Source organism: Microcebus murinus, chromosome 9, assembly GCF_040939455.1.
Source record: "Microcebus murinus isolate Inina chromosome 9, M.murinus_Inina_mat1.0, whole genome shotgun sequence".
Taxonomy (NCBI): domain Eukaryota; kingdom Metazoa; phylum Chordata; class Mammalia; order Primates; family Cheirogaleidae; genus Microcebus; species Microcebus murinus.
In genome coordinates this window covers 29,310,130-29,327,404 of record NC_134112.1, presented here as the reverse complement: position 1 = coordinate 29,327,404, position 17,275 = coordinate 29,310,130, and the positions used below count along the sequence as shown (strand labels likewise).

The following is a 17,275-nucleotide window of genomic DNA, read 5'->3' as shown; positions in this document are numbered from 1 at the left end:
GTTAGTCTCGGGCAATGGCCCGACGGAAGCAGGGAGGTGGCGGTTCTGGGAGGAAAATGTCTCCCAGTCCACTTTCCACCTCTGCTCAAGAAAGCGAGGGGGCTCTTTGTGAAGCCTCCTCTCCTTGCTCCCCAAATTAAAAATATCCCTGGTGCTTAGGACAGTATGATATGATCAAGCACTCAAAATAAGAAAAGAAAAACTATCCTGTTTGATGTTAACATGCTTGTCCAGGGATACTACTGCTGCAAATGATGGGCAAAGGCAGGCTCATGTAGGAGTAAGATGGTGCTTAACCACAACTCCACCCACCCCAAACCCTCGCTGCAAATCACACTCACTTTCCTCTGTTTCAGTCACAGCTCCTCTGTGCTGGAGCCAGTTCTCCTTAAGACTGAATTGGTGGAAAAGGGCTTTATTCTGTGAGAAAGGAGACAGAGAACAATGAATGAATGCATTCCTGCCCTTTGGAAAACCATAGCTGTTTACAACATGTTCCAAAAGAGCTCGCCAATTTTTTTTTTTAAATATGAAATTCATCCATCCAATCTTAGAGCAATAAAGCGGGAGTTGCTTCAATTAATGCTAGCGGAGGTGGAGATTCTGAGCGGTATGACAGGCCTTGGCCAAGACTCGTGGCAGGCAAACAGCCCCTATAATTTGCCTGTGACGTGCTAGAGAATTCCCCCACAATTTTTCACCTCTGGCTACAACAAACATCCATGGAGTCTTCTCCTAAGAAAATCATAATTTCCCCATCCCAATAGTAACCTCCAAGTTACAGTCATCGCAATCTGATCTTTTGCTTTTTACAGTTTTCACAGAAGCAACTTTGAGATTGTTTCAATACTTCTGCTGTAGCATAATATAATGACTTTCTTAAGGGAAACAGGTACGTGGTTCGTTGTGATCAGCCATCGGATACATCTGTTTCTGCAAAACTTGTGCCTGACATTCTGCATTTCCCCCTCAACACGTTGGACAGGGAATGCTATGACTACTTGCTATGACTCACACTTGCTATGACTACTTTTCTATTGTGCTGAGAAAGTGCAAATACTTTCTTTCTAAGACTTTAGTGTTGGAGTTAAAATTCCGGACTGGATTTTTTTTGACATAAATATTTTAAAAATTCTAATTTGTATCACTCTGGGAACAGCAGGAAGCCCAGAGACTCCAAAATGTACCATAAAATATGCAGAATGTCCTAAAGTCAAGGGCACATGGCTGAAATCAGATCTGCACCAGCACAGGGAGGCTAAAGCAAAGCAGGAGAGCCCAGGAGGCTGCAGCCCCAGGCGTCCTGCCCTGCCCTGCCCTGCTGTGCTGGAGGCCATATTCCTTTTAATTATGAAGAAATGCCGAGTGAGGCAAGGCCAGGTCTGCAGAACAGATCACCCCATTTCAGAGACAGAAGAGTTTGCCTTACCTTCCTTTGTGGTGAATATTCATCTACAGTGCTGAAAGAAAAAGGACAAGGAGTCAGTCTTTGTCCTAAAACCCAGAATAATGCAGTTATTATTATGGAAGACCAATTTCCAGGCACTGGGCAGAGGATTTTTCTCTTTTAAAAAAGATAAAATACAGGATTCATTAATTTACCATGTACAACACACTTGACATTGGGCTCTGAATTTCAAATGAGCCGGGAAGTAGAGAAGCTATCTATTCAACAGGTGGATTTTGTTTTCTACTTACAGAAAGTGAAGCTGAGAATTGGGGGAGGAATTGGATCTACTCAATTCATGGGAACTCAGTCCACAGAAATGATTATTTTTTTAGATTGCAATATTCAGTCCACAGAAATAAGTTTTCTCATATAGTGATAGATATTTAGGTAAAATTGTTCTTTAGATAGCTAACTGGTTCAGCCAAGGTGCATCTTTTCCAGAATGTTCCTCTGTGTGGTGGGGCTGGGGAACATTCTGCTCTCTCTGATTGTGCTCCACAGAGTCCCAGAGCCAAGTGACTTCTAAAGGCCACCTCCTCTTATGGAGAACCAGTACTAGGACCAATCTCATACATCATTAGGTAAACCATTAAGTTAAAGGTATCAATCTTGTTCTCGGAAAGGAATACTTTCTCCTCTATTTGTGCAAAGTGCATTATAAATGAATGTCATGAGTTTTGGTGGGTCTTTTTATCACATTCTATATTATATTAACTTTCCATAGCCTAAGACTAATATGAAAATATGAACTAATAAATGAAACAAAAGACAAGCTTTTCATTAAAACAATCTCCCACATGGAAGTTGCTCTATGCTATAAAGCAGATCTATTAAAGTTGGGAAACTTTAAAATGTGGGGCTCAAATCTTATTCTAGAATCTAAAGATATTTCATAATCTTATACCACCAAAGAGGCAAGAATAATTTCTTAATATCATTTTCTTATTTTAATCTATTATTTACCATTCTTACGTAAGTTTTAAAAACAGACTTTATTAAATTCCATTAATGTACTTAATGTATTTAAATGTATTAAACTATGAATTAAAGTTTCCCAACTATAACAGGTCTGCTTTTTCATGATTAAGGATGAAAGCTTACACATGGTTTGCTCCCTAAGATTCATTTATACAGATGTTTCATTTGCAATTGGGTCTCCCTTTACTAACGTTAAGTCAGACTTTAAATCTCAAAATCAGTAATCTAAAAGGCCTGATTTAACATTTTTCTGTGAGAAGTGCATTTGTGACTGCTGAAATCTTAAGCTTTTCACAACTTGACAATATATATGTTTCATGTTTACTAAGTGTAAACTACACTGTAAATCAGAGAATGATTCTTCCCTTCAGATGAACTCTGCAGCTGAAAACTGAATAATGATCTGATATTTTCATTTACCAAAATTAATAAGGAGAGTTAGTGGTAGTATCACAGTAAAGTCAGATATTGCCAATCTGAAAGATTAATGACAGATACCTAGGGAATGCTTGGACATGCCAAGAGTCATTGAGTAAATGGTTTTCTTTAATCTTTCTAAATTGATAAAGAAACCTCAGGGAACCTATAAAATTGAGCTTTTAAATTACTCCATGACCCGCTGGGACCTATTTATAAAACTTTTATTCCTATTCTATTGAACCCCCAAATGACAAGTTAAATATGCAGACTTTTAAAATTAAATAACAGTTTATTAAATAATTGTTTTTATGCAGCATATTATGGTCCAGCTTCCTTTTATGCTATCAAAGAGGGTTAAAAAAATAGTCAATGAGTTTGATTTAGTGTTCTTTTATTCTGAGATACAAGATCAAAATACACAATTTACTACTAGACAAGCTAAAGAATCAGGAAGAATCTGAGTCAAACTGCTTGAAATCAACTTTACTGCATAAGGTATCCCAAACCCCATCACATTTGCTGCTGCTTTCTTTCATTAACTATAATTAGGAAAAATGAAATACTTACTGACGACGGTGCATTCCAAGTATCTTTTGAAATTCTTTCAATTCTTTTTCAAGTATTGGATATTCATAGACATCATCCAGTACATTCCTGTATATGGTCTGGGGGGAAAGACAAATGACAGCTGAAATGGCTTAATGCTCATTTTGTCAGGATTAAGACTCATATAAGAACTATCCTATCTAAGGAAATAAGGAGGAACCCGGGACAATGCAAGGGTTTAACCAGGTATCAGTGAGATGAGAGTGAGATTCTCTCTCCCGGTCCCTCAACTCAACTGCCGTGGCTCCCTAGCTGCTTTTAGGAGCTATAGGTAGGAATTCTGGAAACTCAGAGCACCCTAGCTAGCTACTCCAGATGTGCATGCCTATTCTATATTTTAAAAAATAATATCCACTTAATTATTTGGGAGGAAAAAAATCAATTGAATTAACCAGTTATTTTGAAAATAACATGAATTTAGTCAAAGAGTTGGTTAAACCAGTTTTTAACCAGGTGTCTAAATGACATCTGAATGTTGAATTCAAAGTGGGTTCCTTCATGAAAGGCAGAATCAATGTAGGCACTTGCACAATCTGAACTAGAATTCTTCCTTGCTAGAATTCCATTCTACACCTTTTCTGTTTTAACCTGAACACCCAATATGGTTTTGGTGGCCAAAGGAATCCAACTGTCTACTAATCATCCCCAAAGAATCATCTGTGTTGAAAAGATATTGAAGCCTCTTAATGATCAGAAAAATAAATCACTTTATCTAATTCCAAATATAAATCTAGGTTAGTATCTATTTTACAAATTATTATTAAAATTTTCAAATTATACTATGTCCTAATAATGCTTTACTCAAATAGTGTATACATGGGACTAGCTAGTTTAAACTTATAATAAAACACTAGCCAGGCATGATGGTATGCACCTATAGTCCAGCTACTGAGGAAGCTGAGGCAAGAGGATCGCTTGAGTCCAGGAGTTCAGGACAAAAGTGAGCTATGATTGTGTCACTGCACTCCAGCTTAGGTGACAAAGTGAGACCTTGTTTCAATAAAACAAAACAAAACAAATTCCCTTATAATAAATCTCAACATATCAAGTGATATCAAATTTTGAAGTATATTTTGGTTTACATTCCTTATTTCATTTGCAATCAAAATTCCCATGACTTCTATGTAGGGAATATCAAGTCTCAGAAGTTAAAATAAATTTATATATTCTGTGAATCACAACTTGACTATCACAAAAAAGTTGAATGACTATTACCTACAAATGAGATTTTTGAAATGCATAACCAAAAACCAAAATCAGTCTCTGGCATCAAAGACTATCTGGAAGTGTTAGATTACCTTTAAAAACATTTTTGAATGTTCATCTTCATGTAACCAGTCTTTGTATAGAGCAATCCACTGGGAAACAAGATGTAACACTTTACGTTTCCGACGAGGAACATCTGAATTTTCCTCTTTGCCTTGATACTTCTTAGCAGAATAGGTACAAATGGTTAAGGAAGAACATTACATTGTTGAAAATAAAACATATAAAGAGATCCATTTGCTCTTGTTTTTATACAATGCGGGAAAGCATACAAGTATATAAACATGCAGGAAGAAGAGAATATGTATAGAGAGACCAAAAGGTGTGCACTGAAAAAAGCAAACCTAAACCAAGGGAAATGGGATTTTCCTTGAAAAAAAGCATTGGATAAATATGCAAACACAAAGGTAAAAGAGATGGCTAATTTCCATTTGATTAAAATAAAATTTAAAAAATAAAATAGGAAAAGACTTAAAAGCATCAACAATTGAGGACAGTTAACTAAATTATTATACGTCCATTTAATGGACTATTCTGCAGCCATGACAATGACAGTTCAGCAGGACATTTACTGATATGGAACATTTAAAATATGTTGTCGAGCATAAAAGCAAGAAAAGAATATGTTAGGATGACCCATTTCTGTTAACAATGCTTATTTATATGAATAATCTCATTATCTGGAAGAATATATACTGAATAGTTAATTGTGGTTTCTCAAGGTAATGAGATTTCAGAGTACATGAATTATTTTTATTTTACTTATTAGGATTTCCTAATTTGTATACAATGATCATGTATTAACCATGCTGTTAAAATTATCACCTCAAAGGCAAAGTGTTTAAATGACTAGGAATGAGACAGCAGCTTAGCATGTTCTAAACTGATCTGTTCTCTTTGTCTCCAAAATGATAATTTCTGAGTGTCTTGGACACATTGCAAAGATGACTAGGAGTACAAAATTCTATAATACCAAACACAGGTAGGCTTGAAGGTTGTTGGACAGGATTATATTAATATATTCTTTAATGCTGATATATTTGCAAAATAGGAATAAATTATGAATCAGCCTTTGTAAATATTTAAAAACTATAACTCAGCCATTGTCTCCCTGTCCTGCAAAAGTACATTAAGGCCATCTTTGAATTCCACCTGTGAAATAAACTCAGGCAAACATACACACAAAATCTTATAAAGTTTCTATTTCTCCTAGTTTTTCTCTTGAAAGGCACAATATAAATAGTAATCCTACTTATGCAAATATTCTTTTCTTCTTTTCCTGTGAATATAATGACTCTATTAATATAAAGGAAAAAATCTAGAAAATTAAGAAATATTAACAGCTTCCTTTTTTTAAGGTCAGTATAGATAAGTAAAGATCTGAGCTTTTGATTCAAGATGCATACATATGGTTCTACAATTATGGGCCAGCAGAATAAAGCAATTTCAGGAACTGACACTTGAACCACTCCTCTACATTCATAGTTACTAACATTTATTTGCTTAACCTTGTTCTCCTCCCTGCAAGATATATAATTTTAAAATATTTTCTGGTTAAATCCACATTTGTATTAATCCAGTTTTCAATTAGGGTATATACACTATTTTACATTTTGTTTGTGCTAGATTTTACTGATTTATAAATTTAGCTTATGGTGGGTATAGTGGGATGCCATGGGGTGACAGTTATAACTTCTGTGTAATAGACTGAATATTAGCTGGACCAGGACCATGAGCTTAAATAATGTGCTTTATGGTGATAAAAGATGAAAGCTATTAGATACTGTTCTAATAAAAATGCTTATCTAAAATATCCAAATCCAGCACAAATGGCTCTAATCTACAAATAATACTCAAAAACCATGGGAAAAAAAACAAACAAAAAATAATTTGGACCATTCCCCAGAAGTTGGTAGTAGTAGGATATGAAAGACATCTTCACTAAGGATGCACAAAAATATTTCACGTTAAATATGGATGCCATATTTTTGTTTGTGGTTTGTATTATTTTATAAAAGGCAGATATACAAATATACAGAAACAATAATATACAAAGACTCTGGGCTTAAAATGTTTTTGATTTCATGGGTTTTGATAATTGGCAAAAAGGCTGCTAAGAAATTGAACTGAATTTTCACATAAAATGTCTTAAAGACTCGAAATATATTTATATTCAAGTAAAGTTTTAGAGATTCTTTAGGGACACTTTATAAGGCACTAAAATAGTAGATGGTAATCACAAATATTTAATATTAGGATCATAGTTAAAGACAGCAGTTTGAAGGCATCTACTTTGCTATAAAGACAGAATTTATATTACTTAATGGATGGTAATTGTTTTAGAAATACATTAGCATTAAAATGTACATGAAAATAGCTCACAGGTATTTTTCCAAAACACTTTCAAAGAAGGAGAAATTCAAAATCTTATAATTATTGCCCAGTTTCTTAGCAACATTCCACTTGGAAGCTGTGGAAGAAATCTGCACATATTATTGAATTTTCCAAATTCAAAACTATTAATAATATTTCAGTATCAGTTTTATGAACTGGTTCTAAAAAAAAAGTATCAAAACACTCACTATATCTTTGCTTCGCTACAGGATATAGTGAAGCACTAAAAAGTAATCACCACTTCCAGTTTACATATTTTTTAAGAGAAAATTTACTTTATGTCCTTTATTGAGGTTTAAAGTATTCTTTTTGGTGGGAAAAATGCTGTATAGGTGGCAGATATGTAATAATTATTTAACAGGAAAAGAATACTGAATGACCATGATTATTAGGTGTCAATAAAACTTTGGTATATACGAAAAGCAACCCACTTTTCTAAAAATTCTCATGTGGGCTAAAGTGGAATCTTTGGTTTGGTTTAATAAAAACAGGATGGCTAATAACAGGCTTCTTAAATGCTTCTGAAGCATCTTCTGAAACCATTGTGGGGTAAGAAGCCCATTTGAAGACTTTAAGCTTACATGGTTTTGCTTTTTGGCCTCTCAACGTTTCCATGTTTCACCTCTTCTAGTTAGTGGGTAAAATATAAGGGTCTTAACTGGTCATTAACCTTTTAACCACATCCATCATTGTAAGAGAGCATGCACTGACAAAGCTCTGAAGAGATGACCGTTGATTCCAAGGGGCTAGTTTAGACCTCCCAAGTAGGGGAATGGCTTTTCTTCCCTGGGACACTTGCCAGGAACATATCACATTGGTACATTTTCCTGCACAAGTGGTCTGACACTAACTGACTGAGTCTCCTCTAAGTCTCCTCAATATCTGTGTGATATTGCCAATCCACTCAACCTCTTGACCCCGGGCTTTACCCAGCAGGCCGAATTTACCCCCAGTCTTCTAAGCGATCGTGAAGCACAGATTTGAGCAAGTGTAATATAAACAGTGCAATTTACCCACATCACGGGATGTGAGAACAGCAGCTCTGCACTTCCAGTTCCCCCCGTCTGCTCTGTCTCGTTTCATCTTTTACCTTGGATATCATTACATTAATATTTAACATAGCCACGCTCCACCGTGGAGTTGAGTAAATTAAGAAAGGCAGTTAATTCCTAATGTGGCACATCTGTCTGAGGGGACGTCAACACAGCATCCTGAAGTTAATGAAGGATATTGCCTTAACAGCGCCTGACACAAGTCATCAGTTGTCATGAAGACAGTGTACGTGAGAAGGAAGTCATCAAGGAGGGTCTCTGCAAAGAAAGAAAACAAATAATACAAGGTAAGCAAAGAGGTGACAAGAAGGGCAGCTGCTGATCTAGGCCCCAGAGCAGTGTGGGTGGCAGAAATATATGATGATGGTAGTGGGAGGGGTTAGAAAAGAAGAATTTTAGCCACAAAATACATTCATTACAGTTAAGATTTAAAAAAAAACTCCTTACATAGAATGCCTCGAGCAATGAGATATTTTTGTTGCAAGGCTCTCTAAACATACAACTTTTTTTTTTCCTGAAACCTCATTTATATTTGTGGGTAAATATATTATGGAAAACCAATGCATAAATAATGTGCTTTAAAAAATGAATTTTGTAAGATTTCTGAGGTATACACTCCTGTCCTACAGGGAATGAAGCCTTCATGTCTAATAAATTAAGGCTCTCCACAGCCATTTATTTAAGTCTAGGGCAAGAACAATGGATAATAAAACCCAGAAGATACATATCAGGTTCCAAGGCCATTCACCTTTATCTCTCAAATGCATCTATAAGAAGTTGAGAAAGTGATGAGTGATTTTTTTGATGACTGTGTAGAGAGACAGAACTGTATCCAGTTAAAATTGGAAATTATCTACCTTGTTTGACTGTAGGTCATGAGCTCCCTGTTCCAGAGAGGGCCTTGCCCCACACCCAGAAGGGAGGAATGCTGCTCAGAGAGCCCAGGAAGAATCTAGACAGATAGGCCTTGCTGGGTTTTCCCAACTCAGCCTATTAGCATTAGATGAAAAAAAAAATTGGAGAGCAGGTACAACATATCACAACATGCTTCTTTCTAATTTCTTCTTTTTACCAAACCAAACCGGTCCCACTTTTATCACCTCTTTTCCTTGAGGGTTCTTGAAGAGTCCAGTTTACACCTAATAGGGAACTGCTAAACAGGCAAACTCTGACATTCAATATCATTTCCAAAATGACTAATTATATGCAGAATCCAAAGTAGTGATTTTTGCCATAATAGTCTTTATGTAGTCTCTTTAACTTAAAAATCATTTTACTATATGATTTTATTTTCCATATCTTTTACATTCTGGGGCTATCAAATTTTTATTCATATGAAACTATATGAAATAGTCATAAATTCTAAGAGTAATGAGGCTTATATACTGTTATGGACTGAACACTTATGTCCCCCAACCCCCACCACTGCATGTTAAAACCTAACCCCTTCATGTGATGATAGTAGGGAGTAGGGCATTTGGGAGGCAATTAGAATTAGATGAGCTCAAAAGCTTGCTTTCTCCCTCCATCATGTGAGGACAAAAAAAGACTGTGGTCTATGAACCAGGTAAGCAGGCCCTCCCCAGACGCTGAATGTGCTGGCACTGTGATCTTGGACTTCCCAGCCTCCAGAACTATGAGAAATAAATGTGTATTGTTTAAGCCACCCAGTTTATGGTATTTTGTTACAGTAGCCTGAGCTAAGACATATACTCAATAGTACTTATGCTCTCTAACATCTACACATTATAAAATTGCAAGTAAAAAGAATTGCCTGGTACAGAGCTCTTCTATGTTGAAGACTAGATGAAAGAAAAATTCCATAACTTTTAGGAATTACCAGTAATAGTTACTTTAAAAGTCGATCAATGAGAACAACAAGGTTATATTTATGAACACAAAACTCTAATATAAGAGGTTGCAGATGACATCTATAATTCTATATTAGCTGCAGGGGTTAACTTATTTCTATGTTTGCTTGGTTGCAGAACATCAAGACAATCCTGATCTACACAGATAAGTGGTAATTTTTTTTAATAGCTTGTTTCTTAATTGCCAGATGCCCTTAATTAAATGAACTGAAGATCTTAATGAAGAGTATTAAGAGTATTAATGAAATTTCTTTGAAAGATATTTATTTATGGTAAATAATAGTATTCCTTATTAAAACAATAAATCTGACAAATGGCATGCACCTAAAACATTAAAAAAAAAAATAAAGCCTAAACTTATAATGTCGTATCACACTGCAGTACATTAGCAATCACTAGTCTAACTTACTATTACTCTATGGCAAAAGCAAGTTCCCAAACGGATGTGCCTGGGCCTTGCTGAGCTTAAATTAAGCCCAGTACAAGAACGCTGTGGTATTGTGCCTGATCAATTTCATGTGAGCGGACATGTGCAGCCTGCATACATAGAAGAGCCCTGAGCTCCCAGCAGAGTCCCTGTTTATGAAAGTTTCAAGTATATGCAGAAGGCCCGGGAAGCTTTATTCTAAACATGTGTCTCCAAACTAGTTAACCTGGCAGCTCAAGTTAATCACTACTCATCCTAATAAAAAATTTATAATATATAGTATCTTTTATTATGGTTTTTAAAATAGTTTAAATTAAAATTCACCATCTGCATAATGTCCGAAACCCTAGGATATTTTGGAAATACAATTTGAAAACCATCCCTCTGGTGTGCTGTTGAACAGTAATGTTCATAAATTGTAACATTCCTTTGTGCTAAATGTGGTTGATGAAAATCCTCAAACTCTCTGGTCTGATTCGAAATTAAGGGGAATCTTCTCTGCATTCAATGTTGCGCACAGGCAGCAAGGACAACAGAGTAGCCTGGAATCTATTTTAGGGTTTTCAATGGGCTCTTATAGATAGGAGCCACCAATATGTAGAAACCACTGGATGACAGTATTGAGAACACCACATGTTCAGCATTTAAAGTGTTTGATGTGACATACAAGTTCAGACTCTATGAGATGTTCTTATACTTAGCTGCATTTAATGAGGTTGGAACTATTCTCTAATCAAGATCTACTCCATTAGTAGCTGAGATTAAAAAGAACACCATTAACTTTGACATAACCAGTCATTCCATCCCAGAACAACCTTAGATAATGAACTGAGTGACTATGAGAGTCTGGCTGGCTGGTGTCAAACCCATCTGGCATTCAATTCAATTAATCAGCTCACATATAACAATGTTTTGTTAAGGACTTTGACCCAGGAATGTTTATTTTCCCCTAAGCTACTGGCATGTTTAACATTCAACAGCATTTACCTAATTATCTCTCTGCCATAGAAATATTAATTAAAATAAAAACAAGGAGGCTATATAAAAATATCTCCAGTTAAAATCCTAATAGTTAAAAATCCTAACAACTAGAACAGATTCCCAATACTCCTAAATCAAATTTTTCTCCATTTAACTATCATATTCTTCTGAAAATTTTCTCTAAAGAGCATTTCTTTATTCTTTTTTCTGCATTGTTTTTCCTCTGAACAGACTCTGAAAGTAATTGAGTGATGTGAACAAAAAACCCATAATCAAAATGATGCACTCCAAATAAATGTGCATTTTATGATAGTCATGCTTCAAAAAAAAAATCTGTCCCATTGGTATTTAGAGATGTTTTTAGAACCACAATGGCTATATGAATGATCCCCTGAAGACTATTAGCCAACAGCCATTAAGAAAGACTGGCAAATCCACTAGCATCTAAATTAACACACAATAATTATCTATTATATTAAATGCTAATTAATAGTCATTTAAGACTATAGGCAGAAAAGCACTTTTGCATATACAAAGGTATCTTTCAGTTAAACAAATTCATAGTTGGGGTATAAACTAACATTTTGAACAAAAAAATGTATTCATTTTTATTTCTAACTCTTAATACCTAGGTATGAATATACAAAAAACTTTTCTGTGGAATTCTTTTCATCAATTAATAAATCTAATACCAAATTCTTGGCTTATCACTAAACTTTTGGGAATATCCTCCCCACTCCACCAAAATATAAGAATATTTTTGCAGCGGCTTTTTGAATATAGGAAATACTCTTGCAGTATGAAAGTAATCCTGATAACCCTCAAAACTGGAAGGCAAATACAATTAGAGTTTTAAGTACTATGTAACTTGAAATAAAATATATCAATATACTGTCAAAACTTGAAACCTTCATAGAAATGGTTATAAAATTCATGTCTATAATGATCCATACTAATGTCATACAGGATTTTTCCCTATCATCTGCTATTTTGATTTTCATGGTATAAGAAAATAATTGTCTATTTGATTTTACTTGAATGTGTTTCTCTTGTATCTATCAATTAAAATATTTTCCTCAGTCTCATTTTAAGTGTATCAAGCACTAAAAATTCCCATTTAATTTCTGCAAAACAAAAGTGTCTCTAGAGTATCCTAGAGTTGTGCCAAGGTAGAATAGGAAGAAGTTTGGTACAGGCCCTTTTTATAGGGTTGTATTAAGTAAATGTAATCAAATTTTTATAACTGATCAAAATGTTACCAAAAGGTCTAAGCTTAATGCTTTTTTGGCAAAAACAAAACCCATGATGTCTAGAAATCGTGAAGCATAGGGTTACATAGGAACAATTATAGAAATCTACCTCAGTTATTTTTTTCAATACTCATAAGCAAAATGCACTGCAATAATGAAACCACTCATCTGTTAAAGTGAATTACCCAAGAAAGCAAGTGGAAAGATTTTTGGCAGGCAACTGCCTATGGTAGCCATTTAATCTAAGTATTGTAATGTGAATATTCAACATTTCTGTACTAACTCATATTCCCTGAAGTACTGTTAACAGTTTTGTTTCACCTATATTTCTACTTCAGATGCAATGGAATTTAAGGCACTCTAAAATGCGTTCTACCTAACCTTTATTTCAAGGAGCCAAGAAAACTTTTAACATGAAAGGGCCCATTTCTGGCCCAGGAATGTTACAACTTACCATTATTTTTTGAGAAGCACTGCCAAAATGTACATTGTAATTTGATTAAGCACAAATAAAATTGTTTTTAATGCTCAGGTTGGAATCATGGATTAAAGTGCTATGCCATTAAAAGCTATGCTTCTTTCCCAGTGTATCTTACTTTCTGAAAGCAATATTAATGACCTAAAATGCGGCTGTTTACCACAGGTTTTAAATTCACTTAATTCCTGCCAATTTTTACAATTTCACCAGAACTTTGCTCAGCCATTCTAAAAACTCCCAAATCTTGAGATCTAGCTTTATGTTTAGATATCTATCACATAAGAAATGCTTATTTAATATTGTTTATATATCAAAACTTCAAGTCACCTCTTTAATGCAAAGAACTCACTACAGACAGGGCTTGGGATGTACTCTTCAAATAATCAAATCTGTTTTTTATTTTAACTTGTAAAGTTCAGTTTTGGAATCCCACCATTCCTTCTGTGGGAAAAAATAATTTGGATACGATAGGTATTATGTTCTTAGATACATTTAATTTCACACACTGCCTTTTATTAATAAAAATGCTACAATAAGAGCCACGTGGAATAATAAATCTGGTGCTTGCCTAACTTCTCCAGACTGTGTGTGGCACCCAGAGAAGGGGCCATGATTGCAGGTCACCCTGGGGTTAACAGAGGTGAGAGTCCTATACACCTCCTAGAGCCATCCCAGCCCTAATCAGCTGCTCTCAGTATCTAGGCACAATATAACCCATTCGTGGCTCATATATGTGTCTGCCAGGCCTGTTGGGAAGCTCAGAAAACAGTATAAAGAATGCAAAAGGAATCAGAGAGCTGGAATTGTGCCTGGTTAGCCTTAAACATAGCAATTAATCTCTCTAGGTCTTAGCTAAATCACCTGTAAAGTGGCTATCTCATCGACACCCATCCGAGTTGTAGTGAGGCTTAACTAACTACCAGGGTATATCCAAAGCAACTGGCAGAGAACCTGGCATACCCTAAGCACTCACCAAATACTACCTATTCCTTATTTTCATAAGGTAAAATAATTTAGATCTTGTCCCAATTCTCCAAGTGCCACCAATCAACCAACAAAAAGTGAGTATTGAGAACTGACTATGAACTTCCAAGAACAGGAAGAGAAGGGGACAAAGTGAATGTGAGCAAGGGAACGGACTTGGGCGTGTCTGTGGCTGACTCCCAAACCTGTGGCCTGCGGGTTGTGTTTCACTCTTAAAGATTTTTTTTGTCAGTTGACAATATTTAAAAATCAGAAGATCTGGCAACCCCAGGCCCACATCTCATATGGCAACCATGGTTCAGAGCCAACTTGCCTTTTTCACACAGTGGGCACTCTCTAGTTTATCATTCATTTTAACTGCCTGTGGACATGCAAGTATGGAAGTCTTGGTCTCTGGTACAGTTGTGAAGGCATAATAGAAGAGATCACACAGTATAATTGAAACATAAAGCTAGAAAAGTAGGTTGACCAATTCCTGGAGGGCCTTTGAGTGCCAGACTAAGGAGCCTGGGGCTCTTTTCATAGCAAAATAGAGGTGAAGTGGGGTTTTCAAGGGCAGGAGTGGCAAGAGAGGTAGGGATTAAGCTTGCTGCATCACAGAAGGCAGACCGAACAAAGGAAGGATAAGGGGAGGGAGGTGAGCTTGCCTTTAAACTTAGTGAGCTTGGGTTTCTCAGGTTACGCCAAGTGAAGCTATTGGGCAAAAATATCAAAGGCCAGAGCTTGCCAAAGAGGGCTAGAGTTATGATAGTGTGAGCCACTGCTTAAGGAGGATGGATGAGGCCAAAATGAATTCTCAGGTATGACTCAGGAAGAATAAGCAGTGGCCTAAGGGTTGAGGTGGAGTGGGTATTCACATTTGGACAATGGTAAGGAAAAGGTGAGTTAAGGAAGGGGAAAGAGAAGGAGGAGAGAAATAGGAGAATTGGGAGACACAAATGTTAACAGAAACTAACAAGAAACAGGGATTAGAAAAGAGAGCAGATCATAAGCAGCCAACGCTGCTGGAAGGAACTTCATCAGACTCAGCATTCAGAGGCCATTGATTTGTAGTGCGGGTGGTCCCCGGTCTGATGGCTTTGGAGAAATGCCCCTTGGTAAACAGTGGGGATGTACCCTAGTTAAAATGAATGAAGGATAGTCTGATAATCAGCTCTCGCACCATGCATCACACTGTTTTTCCCCAAAGACTCTTCTTAGAGTTGTAGAGCTCATTGATTAGAAACAGCAGTTGCTCTTACAAATGAGCCGGGAGGAAAAATTTCTTCATGATCAATGCAAGTATCATATTATTTAACTGTACAGATTAGAATGTGGGAATTGTCATGGGTATGAAGCCCTCAATACCAATCTGCCAGGATCTACCAACAAAAATTCATATCCGGTTCTAAGATTCACTGTCTAACACAAATGACCTCTCAGAGTTGCTGCACGCTTGTATGATTAACATCACAGAATGCATTCTTAAGACGCAAGCTGTGTTTCTAAGTGCTTGTCAATTAAACATTCTAAAATCTCAGGAAACAAAGAAAAAATTAATTTAAACATAAAACTTTAAATTAGAAGCTTGAGACATGTTTAATATGAGCAAATTAATAGTCTAATATTTGAATCCACTTAGGATAAGGTATAATGTTTTTGCCTCTAAAGCACCAAAAAGAATCTATATTATCAATTTCCTTTCAAAACTTTGAAATACATCATCATTCTGAATGTTAATTTTTTTCTGGTGATGGTGAATCATTAGCATTGAGTTTCAGAAATGTAAAATTTTATTTACTTATTTATTTACTTTTATTTCTAACAGAAATTCCAGGAATACTAGAGAAGTTATTTTCCTCAAAGGTTAGCAATAGATGGTCAACTGCCTCTTTTAAAGCTAAAAATTGGCATGATAGATATATTAAAGATAAAAAGATATTCTACAAAACATACTAATTTAAGATAAACACAACTAAGCACAATTAAGACTCTCTAAATAATCTGGCACAAGATCTTACACAAACTGAAAATTTCCAACATAAAAAAAAATTTAACGTATTGCCTACATTTCAGAATATTCCTAGGACAAATATATCAACCAGTGACTGACAGCAAGCATGCCTTTGTGTTCTGGTTTCCAGAGTAGGCAGTAGAATTCTTTTCAATCACACACAGCTGCTTTCTTTCTCACACAGGTGAAAGCAAGACTTGTGGGTTTAGGGTCGCAAAGAAAGGTTTGTTCTGCAGCCCTTACCTGGACTCCTAAGGAGCTGAGCACTAAGGGCTGAGCACTATGCTGTTCGGAGGAGGGTTTAGGAATTTGGTGAGATATGAGGCAGCCTACACACCCCAGGCTGATGGATCTTTCACTCCTGCGTGAATGTCTGAGCAAGCCTCCACACCCCAACCCTCCCCAGCACACGTTTCAGCTCTAGAGAGCCCCAAATTTGTCTTAAACCACACCTACGCCTTCCCATGCATCAGGCTTCAATGGGCGATGAGGAAAAGCTAGGGAAGAAATGACAGCAGCCACTCAATTTGAAAATAACCATAACAGTCCCCTTTTATTGACCACATATTGCGTGCTGGTACCAAGAGTTTTATCTACATGACCTGTCTGCCTCATAGCCACCTAGGAGACAGGTCGTACATTCTCTTTTCAGAGGTGAAGACACTAAGGCTAAGTAAGGTAAATAATCACCCAGCGCTCCTCAGCGAGCTGATGTCAAAAGGGCTAAGTCCCAAAGTCAGCTACACTCCACCACCGGCTTTTTGACTGCACCATGCTCTCCAGAAAGCATGGATCCAAACAGTCCACACTGGGGGGGTGGGAAAAGAAAGTGCAGGAAAGTCACTGAATCCTTGGCTTTGGAAAGGGGGATAGAGTCAGAGACATGGGAACCTGGTCTCTTTATTGGCTTTGAATCACAAACAAGCCCCTATGAAATTGTTTTCCATCCAAGTGCCAGTATGCCTGGTTCCTTTATTCCTACTCAAATTTTACTTTGTTTTCATTTTTCAGTGAACACCTGGCCAGCGCAAATAGATAAAAGAGATTGATTAATTTGCTTTTCTGAAGGTAGAACTGGCAATCACATGGAAGGATTAAGATAGTCCATACATTCATAATGCTTTT

At 36.2% G+C, this 17,275-nt stretch overlaps 1 protein-coding gene across 3 annotated transcripts in view; it reads right to left on the bottom strand.

The window, feature by feature from the left end:
• Window positions 1-17,275, bottom strand: part of RAPGEF5 (Rap guanine nucleotide exchange factor 5) — a 212,243-nt gene that overhangs the window by 36,028 nt on the left and 158,940 nt on the right. For all 3 annotated transcript variants that reach the window (XM_012773293.2, XM_012773294.2, XM_012773295.2), the window contains 5 exons: window positions 8,346-8,424; window positions 4,753-4,897; window positions 3,416-3,513; window positions 1,430-1,460; window positions 342-420 (listed from right to left, as the gene is read on the bottom strand). In XM_012773293.2, the coding sequence (XP_012628747.1) occupies window positions 342-420; window positions 1,430-1,460; window positions 3,416-3,513; window positions 4,753-4,897; window positions 8,346-8,424 (432 nt within the window). The remainder of the gene's footprint in view (window positions 1-341; window positions 421-1,429; window positions 1,461-3,415; window positions 3,514-4,752; window positions 4,898-8,345; window positions 8,425-17,275) is intronic.